The 11301-nt window shown below is 48.7% G+C and overlaps 1 protein-coding gene across 5 annotated transcripts in view; it reads right to left on the bottom strand.

Moving 5' to 3' along the window:
- Positions 1-568: 568 nt before the first annotated feature.
- LOC137356028 (serine racemase-like) overlaps positions 569-11301 on the bottom strand; it is a 62707-nt gene continuing 51974 nt past the window's right edge. For 4 of the 5 annotated variants that reach the window (XM_068021739.1, XM_068021737.1, XM_068021740.1 and 1 more), the window contains exons 2-8: positions 10665-10860; positions 7130-7259; positions 6323-6426; positions 3575-3694; positions 2547-2621; positions 2177-2386; positions 569-1372 (exon numbers count right to left, since the gene is read on the bottom strand). In XM_068021739.1, coding sequence (XP_067877840.1) covers positions 1178-1372; positions 2177-2386; positions 2547-2621; positions 3575-3694; positions 6323-6426; positions 7130-7259; positions 10665-10832 — 1002 coding nt within the window. In that variant the 5' untranslated portion in view covers positions 10833-10860 and the 3' untranslated portion in view covers positions 569-1177. The remainder of the gene's footprint in view (positions 1373-2176; positions 2387-2546; positions 2622-3574; positions 3695-6322; positions 6427-7129; positions 7260-10664; positions 10861-11301) is intronic. The other variant, XM_068021741.1, reaches the window with a different exon arrangement.

The raw sequence follows: 11301 nt of genomic DNA, 5'->3' as shown, positions 1-11301 counted from the left end.
AGAAAACTAATTTATTGACTTACTTTCTCGTCACTATGTTGGACACTGATTTAGTGAGATATCTGGCATTTTTTGCTTGCACAAGTAGTCAATGTCGGCCCACACATTTGTTGTAGCAATGCGGAGTATTCTGGATAGATGTCCATCTGTCAGGAGTGATCTCCCTGTGTTAACCCTCTCTGTGTTTCCCTCTCTGTGTTGCTCCCCACCTCTCTGTGTTGTCCTCGCTCTCTGTGGCCCCCTCTCTCTGTCCCCCCCTTTCTCTCTGTCCCCCCCCCCACTCCCTGTCCCCTTCTCTCTCTCTCATCTCTGTTTCCTCCTCTCTCTCTGTGCCCCCCTCTCTGTCTCTGTCCTGCCCCCACCCCCCACCCTCGCTCTCTGTGCCCCTCTTATGGTTAGTTTTTTTTTAAATCACAAGTCAGTTTCACAGCTGACAGGTGCTGGGAGCGGGAACAGCGGTTTCCCAACTTTGGACAGATTTGGGGTTTTCCGGCGGGCTTCTAAAAGAAAAAGTCGGAACCCGTCGGAAAACCCCGAATCTGTCCAAAGTTCAGAAACCGCTGTTCCTGCTTCCAGCACCTTTCAGCTGTGAAACTGACATTGCAATTTTTTTTTAAAAACAGTCTGGACGAAGAAGCCAATGGGAAATTTCTCAACCCTGAAATACAACCGCGGGCCGGATGGAAATCTTTGGCAGGCTGGATCCTGGCCTGTGGGCTGTTTGTTGGACAAGACTGTTTTATACCCTTTGCCCTTTGATCCAAAATCGCTTCAAGTCTCTCTCTTTTGTTATATTCCATAAAGCCAATAGGTGAAGGATAGTACTGGAGCCAATCTTTACATTTATTTGCAGAATGAAATGTTACAAACTCAACCTCCAAATTCAACCCTAATAAAGTTTCAATCAGTGTCCCTTTATACGTGCTCAAGTGAAACCCCAGTTAATGCCCACCACCTGCATGCAATTAAACACAATTAACATCTTTGACCTGATCACTGATTCATATTAATTTCCCCCTCAATTTCCTGCTAATTGTCTCGTGAAGACCTACCCATCCTGTTCCCAAACTGTAAATTATATAATGGCGCCCAGCGCTGCATGGGACACTGTTTACGGATGCAACTCTTTGCCGCGACCTCTGTCCAGCTGAAGCTTCACCGAAAGGTCAAAGGTTTCTTACTCAGCGACCTTCACCCCGTGAAGCCACTCGAGGGAGTCCAGGTCCACGTTCCCTCCACACAGCACCACACAGACGTTGCGGAGGCTGCCCGGGAGTTCTCGGAACCGGCGGGAGAGGACGGCCGCCACCCCAACGCCGGCGGTGGGCTCGATCACCAGTTTCGCCCGTTCCCACATCAGCCGCGTAGCTTGCTGCGAAAGATAAAGAGCTGCATTTCTATGGCGCCTTTCAACACCTCAGGATGTCCCAAAGTGCTTCACAGCCAATGAAGCACATTTTGAAGTGCGGGATGTTGGAAGCCAATTTGTGCACAGCAAGATCCCATAAACAATAATGTGATAATGACTAGATCGGTTTTTTTTTTTAGTGTTGCTGTTTGAGGGGTAAAAATTGGCTCCAGAACAGTGGGGAGAACCCCGCTGATCTTCTTTGAAATAGTTACCACGGGATTGTTTGCCTCTACCTGAGAGGGGCCTCGATTTAACGTCTCATCCAAAAGATGGCACCTCCAACAGTGCATCATTCCCTCAGTACTGGCACTGCAGTGTTAGCCTGGTTTCCGTGCTCAAGTCTCTGGCGCGGGCCTCGAACCCACTACCTTCTGACTTGGAGGAAGAGAGACAGAGAGACCCACTGAGCCATAGCCGATACGACTGGAACCACCATTTTAGTTTCCTTGATGGCCTGAGTTGGGACTGGCACTTGTGCTGGGTGAACAGGATAATTGGCCTCGGTGCCTCTGAGGATACATAATCTGCCAGGCTCCCCAACATCCATCCAGTAACTCCTGGATACTGGCTGAGGACGTTGTTCCCCACACCCCACCCTGCATTTTCAAATACGATACTGCACCATCCACTATCATGTGCAATTGGGTCGGGTACCAGAGGACAGTCAGTCCCTGCGCAAGCTGTGCCCTGGATTTTTGGGGACAAATGGTGCAACTAAATACACAGCTGCAATGCAAGAGAGACCCACGAGTGAGGGGTAAGTACCTGAATCTCCTCCTCGCTGACAGTGAACACATCATCCACCAGGTCCCTGATGATGGGCCAGGTCTTGGCCCCGATACTGGTCTTCACAGCGTCGGCCAGTGTCATGGGAGGTTGTGCGTTGGGGGTCAGCCGGCCGCTCTGCTTCGACCGGTAACAGTCATCCGCGTTCTCTGGTTCCGCTGCATAGATTTTGACCTGCGGGCGCTGTGCCTGTGGAGGATGGGGGAGAAGGGGGCGGGGAGGAGGGTGTGAGCTTGAGGTTATCAGCGAGCCAGGCAACATATATATAAAAACACTCCATATTACTGGATCCAACTCTCTGTAGGTAACATGATCCCCGTTACTGTCGCTTCTGCTCCTCAAATCCTACCTTGATGGCGATTGCGATTCCAGAGACCATTCCTCCACCCCCAACGGGCACCACCACTGCCTGTACGTCTGGGACCTGCTCGACATGGACCAACGCATTACTTCAGGAACAGCCAGGACCAGGGATTATGCTGGAGCTGAGTCCTTACATGAGCCAGTGATACAGAATAAGCTGTGACAGTGCAGACATTGGGAATTTAGACAAGAACATTTTGGGATAGAGTATGTGAGACATGACACGAGGTGAGTGTCGCGTGCTGGGGAAGAACAGATGACTTTGGACCAATGGTTCCAAAACGTCTCCACCCCTGGGGGCTTTCCTTGTCTTATAGACTAGTTGATAGAGACTGATTGCTAGAATTAGTCAACAACTCCATTATTGTTGGATCATGCGACTACCAGGATGGTAGATGGCGAATTAGTTGGGCTTCTTACATCTACGTTCCTACCTTTGCGAGTTGGAGGAGTGCGTGGCTGAAGGCAGGTGTTCAATCCTCTGGCTATTAGCTACTTGAGAGTGGAAATGGCCCAGACTTGAAGGAGTCAGGGACATCAAGGAGACCTGCATCCAAGAGCAGATTGATGGACCCTGGCTTGGATTGTTGTGTCCCGTTGCTGCAGATAAACACTAGGCAGACAGTCTCCCCAATTGTACAACAGAGGAGGGTGCCGCATGCAGGGTGCAGTGCTGGGACATGGCATGGCTCGAAAGACTCCTAATGGGGTGCGGGAATCTAATCGGATTTCTGACAAATCAATGGGTTATTGCAGCATTAGCATAAATGCCAATTGGTAAAACCCGGGATTTATCGCGTGATGGTGGGTGAGGGAGATTTTCACAATGCGTCCCCTGAACTGGGAAAACCCGAGACCTGTTTGAATCCAGATCATGCCCTGCCAGAGCAGGGCTGTGTAACAGCTGGGTACATGTCTGTTGCACACACTCTAACCCAATGACTCCCATGGCCTGTTCCACACAATGGCTCCTTCGCCTGGTTCAATGCACTCTGACCCAATGGTTCCCGTTACCTGTTGCAAGATCTCCAATCCTATGGTGCCCTGTCCCGCAATCACAAGGGGATCCTGATTAGAATGGATCAGAATTCCTTGGGTTTCTACAACCGTCCTGGATGCAGTTTCCATTCTAGACTAATGAAAGCCAAAAGTTAACAGACAGACAATAAATTTGCTGCAGTCCTGAAGCATGTCACTGAAACTCAGACTCCAATCATCTTCAGTCAGGAGTCTGATTACCCTGCTCACTTTGGCAGGAAGAACACAAAAGCAGAATACTATTTAAATGGAGAGAGACTGCAGAACGCTCTGGTTCAGAGGGATCTGGGTGTCCTTGTACATGAATCACAAAATGTCAGCATGCAGCTACAGCAAGTCATTAGGAAGGCAAATGAAGTGTTGGCCTTTATTGCAAGGGGGATGGAGTATAAAAGTAGGGAAGCTTTGCTACAACTGTACAGGGCATTGGTGAGACCACACCTAGAGTACTGTGTACAGTTTTGGTCACCTTAATTAAGGAGGGATATACTTGCATTGGAGGTAGTTCAGAGAAGGTTCACTAAGCTGATTCCTGGGATGAGGGGTTTTCTCTTATAAGGAAAGGTTGAGCAAGTTGGGCCTATACTCATTGGAGTTTAGAAGAATGAGAGGTGATCTTATTGAAACGTAGAAGATTCTGAGGGGGCTTGACATGGTAGATGCTGAGAGGCTGATTCCCCTCATGGGGCAATCTAGAACTAAGGGGCACAGTTTCAAATTAAGGGGTCTTCCATTTAAGATGGAGATGAGGAGGAATTTCTTCTTTCAGAGGATCATTAGTGTTTGGAATTCTCTTTCCCAGTGAGCAGTGGAGGCTGGGTCATTGAATATATTCAAGGCTGAGTTAGACAGATTTTTGATTGACACAGGAGTCAAGCGTTATGGGGGTGGGCAGTCAGGAAAGTGGAGTTAAGACCACAGTCAAATCAGCCATGATCTTATTGAATGGCCGAGCAGGCTCAAGGGGCTGAATGGCCTACTCCTGCTCCTATTTCTTATGTTCTTATGTCCTGGAGCTTGAACTAATGGACATGGAAGACAGGGTCATTGACTATATACCTGGGATTCAAAGCAGTTACTTAGAGATCTGTCTCAATCTTGAGCTTAATGAGCTGAACATGGAAGGATGGAAATCGCCATGGTCCATTAAGCCCAAGGTTGGAGGGGTGAGATTTTAATAGAGGAACTGAGATCAATGGCCAGGGGGAAGTGGACTAAAGGAGCACCTGTGTCAGGTATTAAAGGGGCATTGGCCAAGGATGTGAGCAAATCACTCTGCAAATAGCTCCAGCATCTTAAGCCTCTCCTTAGTTGGTTTTCCAAACCTGCTACCTGGTGGATCTAGGCAGTACATTCCCTGTGGTTTTTATGTCCTTTGCATAATGAACAGAGTACACTAGCCATGGCTACCACTGCCTTCATATTCTGTGCTCCGATTCATAACACCGAAAAGACAAAGTTTGAAGGGCGGGAGGGAAGGAACAGAAAGAGATAGAACTGAGATAAAGGCTAGCAGTAAAAGGAACAAAGTTATGTGCAATAAAAACAGAAAATGCTGGAAATACACAGCAGGGAAACTGAGTTAACGTTTCAGGTCAATGACCTCTCATCAGATGTTATGTGGAACCGTGGTTACACCACATTTGGAGTTACTGTGCACGGTTCTGGTCTCCATAATTACTAAAAGGATATTGAGGCACTGGAAAAGGTATAAAAAAGATTTACAAGGATGATAACCTGAACTGAGTGGTTATTCCCATCAGGAAAGACTGAACAGGCTGGGTCTCTTTTTGTCTACAAAAGAGACCACTGAAGGGTGTCCTGATTTAGGTCTTTAAACTAATGGAAGGGTTGATAGTGTAGACGTAGAGATGTTTCCACTTGTGGTGGGGTGGGGGGTGGGAGAGAGTGGGGCTGTACCGGAGACCAGAACCAGAACAATAAATATAAAATAAATATACATCTTTCGGCACTCCCGGTTCTCATGAAGGGTCACCGACCTGAAACCCTGAAACGTTAACTCTGTTTCTCTCTCCACAGATGCTGCCTGACCCGCTGAGTATTTCCAACGTTTTCTCAGTTATTTACTTCACATTCCCAGCATCCACAGTACTTTGCTCTTGCCATCAATATAAGACAGTCACTAATAAATCCAATGGGGAATTCAGGAGAAACTCCTTTCCCCGGAGAGTGGGGAGAATGTGGAACTCGCTACCACAGGGAGTGACTGAGGTAAACAGTATTGATACATTTAAGGGGAAGCTGGATGAGGGAGAAATGAACAGAAGGATATGCTGATAGGGTGAGATGACGTCAGGTGAGAGGAGGCTCGTGTGGAGCAGAAACACTGACATGGACTAGATGGGCCGAGTGGTTTTTGTGCTGGCAATTCGAAGTAATTCCATGAAGTCAATTGCCAAGGGGCCACAGTTATAGATGGAGAGGAAGACAAGAGACAGAAATCAGGGATTAGTTCATAAGGAAGCAAGAATAGCTGGTATCAGCTGTAAATACGCTGTTCCCACTATAACTTGGACCTGCTCATCACCATTTACTGTGGGCAAGCTTTGCTGTAAAGAGCGTTCAAAGATTCTCACTCAGCGTGACATCCTCCGCCTCCCTCTCTCACTGTCCTCCCAACGCTCCCTACCCCTTCTCCCTCACCGCCCTCCCCCGCCCCACCTCTCATGAGTCAGGGCACACTGCCAGCTGATGTTGCCTCACCTGGTCATTGGGCTCACACTCCACAATGCGGCCGCCATACTCCTGTATGGCGGCCTTTTTGCAGGCTGGGGCTGTTCGGGGCACGACCACGTATGAGGGGATCCCTGAGACAGTTCAAAACACACACTTATACATGGCTAGAAACCAGGGCAATCAGCAACATTCAGTCTCACTCAGGGGACTAACTGCACCTCCTTCAATTAGGAAGGGACAAAATCCAACATCCTCCTCTTCCATTCTCCACACTATGAACACCACTGGGTCACCATTTCCACAGCGTGTTATATCAACTGTGAGAAATAGGAAGATCCAGATCGTGTCCTTTTCATGGGCACGGGTCTGTCACTGTATAACACTGGGGTACAGTACTGGTGGGTACAGGTCTGTCACTGTATAACACTGGGGTACAGTACTGGTGGGTACAGGTCTGTCACTGTATAACACTGGGGTACAGTACTGGTGGGGACAGGTCTGTCACTGTATAACACTGGGGTACAGTACTGGTGGGGACAGGTCTGTCACTGTATAACACTGGGGTACAGTACTGGTGGGGACAGGTCGGTCACTGTATAACACTGGGGTACAGTACTGGTGGGGACAGGTCTGTCATTGTATAACACTGGGGTACAGTACTGGTGGGGACAGGTCTGTCACTGTATAACACTGGGGTACAGTACTGGTGGGTACAGGTCTGTCACTGTATAACACTGGGGTACAGTACTGGTGGGTACAGGTCTGTCACTGTATAATACTGCGGTACAGTACTGGTGGGGACAGGTCTGACAGGAACTACTCTGCTCTCCCCACCCTGCATTTGTGCTGCCAGGGCTACTGCCTGCCCGTGATTGCCGCTGCTGTGTGTCACCACCGCTCGAACCTCCACTCCATCCTGCCTATTCTTGCTGAGGCTGGACACTGCGTTCAGAGCTCCTCGGATCTGCAAGAAAAACAGAACTGATCAGCTCATCGGTGGAATTAAAACCATTTCAGCTTTTATTTTAGAATTCTCAGTCCTTCTGTTTAAATCTCTCCATGGCCTCACCCCCTCCCTATATCTGTAACCTCCTCCAGCCCCACAACCCTCCGCAATCTTTGCGTTCCTCCAGTTGTGCATTCCTGAATTTAAATGCTCCACACTGGCAGCCGTGCCTTCAGCTGCCTGGGCCCTAAGCTCTGGAACTCCCTCCCTAAACCTTTTCGCCTCTCTCTCCTCCTCTAAGATGCTCCTTAAAACCGACCTTTTTGACCGAATTTTTGTTCCCTGTGCTAATATCGCCTCATGTGGCTCGGTGTCAAATATTGCATGACAATGCTCCTGTGAAGCTAGGTTAAGGGTGCTATATAAATGCAAACTGTTGATGTGCAGTCCTAATGTTTTACCAGCAGAGTGCAGTATTTCCCAACTATATTGAATCTGTCTGACACCCGATTCCTAATTATGTCCAATATCCAGCTGGAGCTCAGCCAAGTCATAAGGAGCCCTAGACTAACATGTCATTAAATGTTCTGGAGTTTTACAAAAACTGATCTGTACAATGGAAGTGAATGGGAAGGGGTTTGGTCTATTGGGATTGTGTACAGTGGGAGTTAATGGGAAGGGGTTTGGTCTATTGGGATTGTGTAGTGGGAGTGAATGGGAAGGGGTTTGGTCTATTGGGATTGCGTACAGTGGGAGTTAATGGGAAGGGGTTTGGTCTATTGGGATTGTGTACAGTGGGAGTGAATGGGAAGGGGTTTGGTCTATTGGGATTGTGTACAGTGGGAGTGAATGGGAAGGGGTTTGTTCTATTGGGATTGCGTACAGTGGGAGTTAATGGGAAGGGGTTTGGTCTATTGGGATTGTGTACAGTGGGAGTGAATGGGAAGGGGTTTGGTCTATTGGGATTGTGTACAGTGGGAGTGAATGGGAAGGGGTTTGGTCCATTGGGATTGTGTACAGTGGGAGTGAATGGGAAGGAGTTTGGGTTCATTCGGATTGTGTACAGTGGGAGTTAATGGGAAGGGGTTTGGTCTATTGGGATTGTGTACAGTGGGAGTGAATGGGAAGGGGTTTGGTCTATTGGGATTGTGTACAGTGGGAGTGAATGGGAAGGGGTTTGGTCTATTGGGATTGTGTACAGTGGGAGTGAATGGGAAGGAGTTTGGGTTCATTAGGATTGTGTACAGTGGGAGTTAATGGGAAGGGGTTTGGTCCATTGGGATTGTGTACAGTGGGAGTGAATGGGAATGGGTTTGGGTCCGTTGGGATTGTGTACAGTGGGAGTTAATGAAAAGGGGTTTGGGTTCATTAGGATTGTGTACAGTGGGAGTTAATGGGAATGGGTTTGGGTCCGTTGGGATTGTGTACAGTGGGAGTTAATGGGAATGGGTTTGGGTTCATTAGGATTGTGCACAGTGGGAGTGAATGGAAAGGGGTTTGGGTTCATTAGGATTGTGTATAGTGGGAGTGAATGGGAAGGGGTTTGGTCCATTGGGATTGTGTACAGTGGGAGTGAATGGGAAGGGGTTTGGTCCATTGGGATTGTGTACAGTGGGAGTGAATGGGTTTGGGTCCGTTGGGATTGTGTACAGTGGGAGTGAATGGGAAGGGGTTTGGGTCCGTTGGGATTGCGTACAGTGGGAGTTAATGGAAAAGGGTTTGGGTTCATTAGGATTGTGTACAGTGGGAGTGAATGGGAAGGGGTTTGGGTCCGTTGGGATTGTGTACAGTGGGAGTTAATGGGAATGGGTTTGGGTCCGTTGGGATTGTGTACAGTGGGAGTTAATGGAAAGGGGTTTTGGTTCATTAGGATTGTGCACAGTGGGAGTGAATGGGAATGGGTTTGGGTCCGTTGGGATTGTGTACAGTGGGAGTTAATGAAAAGGGGTTTGGGTTCATTAGGATTGTGCACAGTGGGAGTTAATGGAAAAGGGTTTGGGTCCGTTGGGATTGTGCACAGTGGGAGTGAATGGAAAGGGGTTTGGGTCCGTTGGGATTGTGTACAGTGGGAGTTAATGGAAAGGGGTTTGGGTTCATTAGGATTGTGCACAGTGGGAGTTAATGGAAAGGGGTTTGGGTTCATTAGGATTGTGTACAGTGGGAGTGAATGGGAATGGGTTTGGGTCCGTTGGGATTGTGTACAGTGGGAGTTAATGGAAAGGGGTTTGGGTCCGTTGGGATTGTGCACAGTGGGAGTGAATGGAAAGGGGTTTGGGTCCGTTGGGATTGTGTACAGTGGGAGTTAATGGAAAGGGGTTTGGGTTCATTAGGATTGTGTACAGTGGGAGTGAATGGAAAGGGGTTTGGGTCCGTTGGGATTGTGTACAGCGGGAGTTAATGGAAAGGGGTTTGGGTTCATTAGGATTGTGCACAGTGGGAGTGAATGGAAAGGGGTTTGGGTCCGTTGGGATTGTGTACAGTGGGAGTTAATGGGAATGGGTTTGGGTCCGTTGGGATTGCGTACAGTGGGAGTTAATGGGAATGGGTTTGGGTTCATTAGGATTGTGCACAGTGGGAGTTAATGGAAAGGGGTTTGGGTCCGTTGGGATTGTGTACAGTGGGAGTGAATGGGAAGGGGTTTGGTCCATTGGGATTGCGCACAGTGGGAGTTAGTGGGAAGGGGTTTGGGTCCGTTGGGATTGTGGACAGTGGGAGTTAATGAGAAGGGGTTTGGTCCATTGGGATTGCGTACAGTGGGAGTTAATGGGAAGGGGTTTGGTCCATTGGGATTGCGTACAGTGGGAGTTAATGGGAAGGGGTTTGGTCCATTGGGATTGCGTACAGTGGGAGTTAATGGGAAGGGGTTTGGTCCATTGGGATTGCGTACAGCGGGAGTTAATGGGAAGGGGTTTGGTCCATTGGGATTGCGTACAGTGGGAGTGAATGGGAAGGGGTTTGGTCCATTGGGATTGCGCACAGTGGGAGTTAATGGGAAGGGGTTTGGGTCCGTTGGGATTGTGTACAGTGGGAGTTAATGGGAATGGGTTTGGGTTCATTAGGATTGTGCACAGTGGGAGTGAATGGGAAGGGGTTTGGTTATTAGGATTGTGCACAGTCGGAGTTAATGGGAAGGGGTTTGGTCCATTGGGATTGCGTACAGTGGGAGTGAATGGGAAGGGGTTTGGTCCATTGGGATTGCGTACAGTGGGAGTGAATGGGAAGGGGTTTGGTCCATTGGGATTGCGTACAATAGGAGGCGTTTGGTCCGTTGGAATTGAAGGCCTCCTTTGTATCTTGAGGCCCAGACCCAATTCCATTTCTTAAGCCCTGTCCTGTTTCTGACTCGGCAATGAGTGTCCGGCCCAACCATGTCCGAGCTGGCTGGACAGGGGATGGCAGTTCCAAGCATCAAACGTGTCCTACCTTAAACGATCCCGTTTTCTGGAAAAGTTCACATTTGAGAAAGAGCTTCCGTTCAGCCCGCTTGTCCAGGGTGGAGTTGGTGAGGACTGGGGTCCTGTGGATGAGGCCATTGATGACGGTGTGAGCCTTCTGGACACTAGCCAGCGAGACGCAGTACTGTGAGAGCATGGCGGCTACAACATCAGTCAGGAACAATCTGTATTTGCCAGAGAAAATATGGGTTGTGCCCAAAGTACAAAAAAGCCCATCAAGCCTGCCCCACACTCATGATGGCTCGGGCATCGTGACAAGACACTCCCTACCCAACCCCCTGTAGCCATGTCATCTCCTGGGAGAGGGGAAAAAGCAGAGTAAAAAACAGGGGCTGATAAGGGGGTAAAAAAGGACTTTGGGAAATTCCTTGCTGAAACCCCCAGGCGATTAAAATCAACTGAGGCGATCAGACAGACCAAGTTATACCTGTGTGTTGAAGAGGCATTCAGAGTGAGAGGTTCAGTGAGAGGGGTGGTGCGGGGAAACAGAATGGAGCGAACTGAAGTGTAAAAAAAAAACGAGCAGACATTTACAATTGTTTAAAATTTTGTCCACGAGTAATATCTTAAGGAAGGAGTAGTAAATGGAGTAGTAAGGGACTTTG

Source organism: Heterodontus francisci, chromosome 44 (genome assembly GCF_036365525.1).
Source record: "Heterodontus francisci isolate sHetFra1 chromosome 44, sHetFra1.hap1, whole genome shotgun sequence".
NCBI lineage: Eukaryota > Metazoa > Chordata > Chondrichthyes > Heterodontiformes > Heterodontidae > Heterodontus > Heterodontus francisci.
Note: the sequence above shows the minus strand (reverse complement) of the source record. Positions and strands in the feature narration are given on the sequence as shown.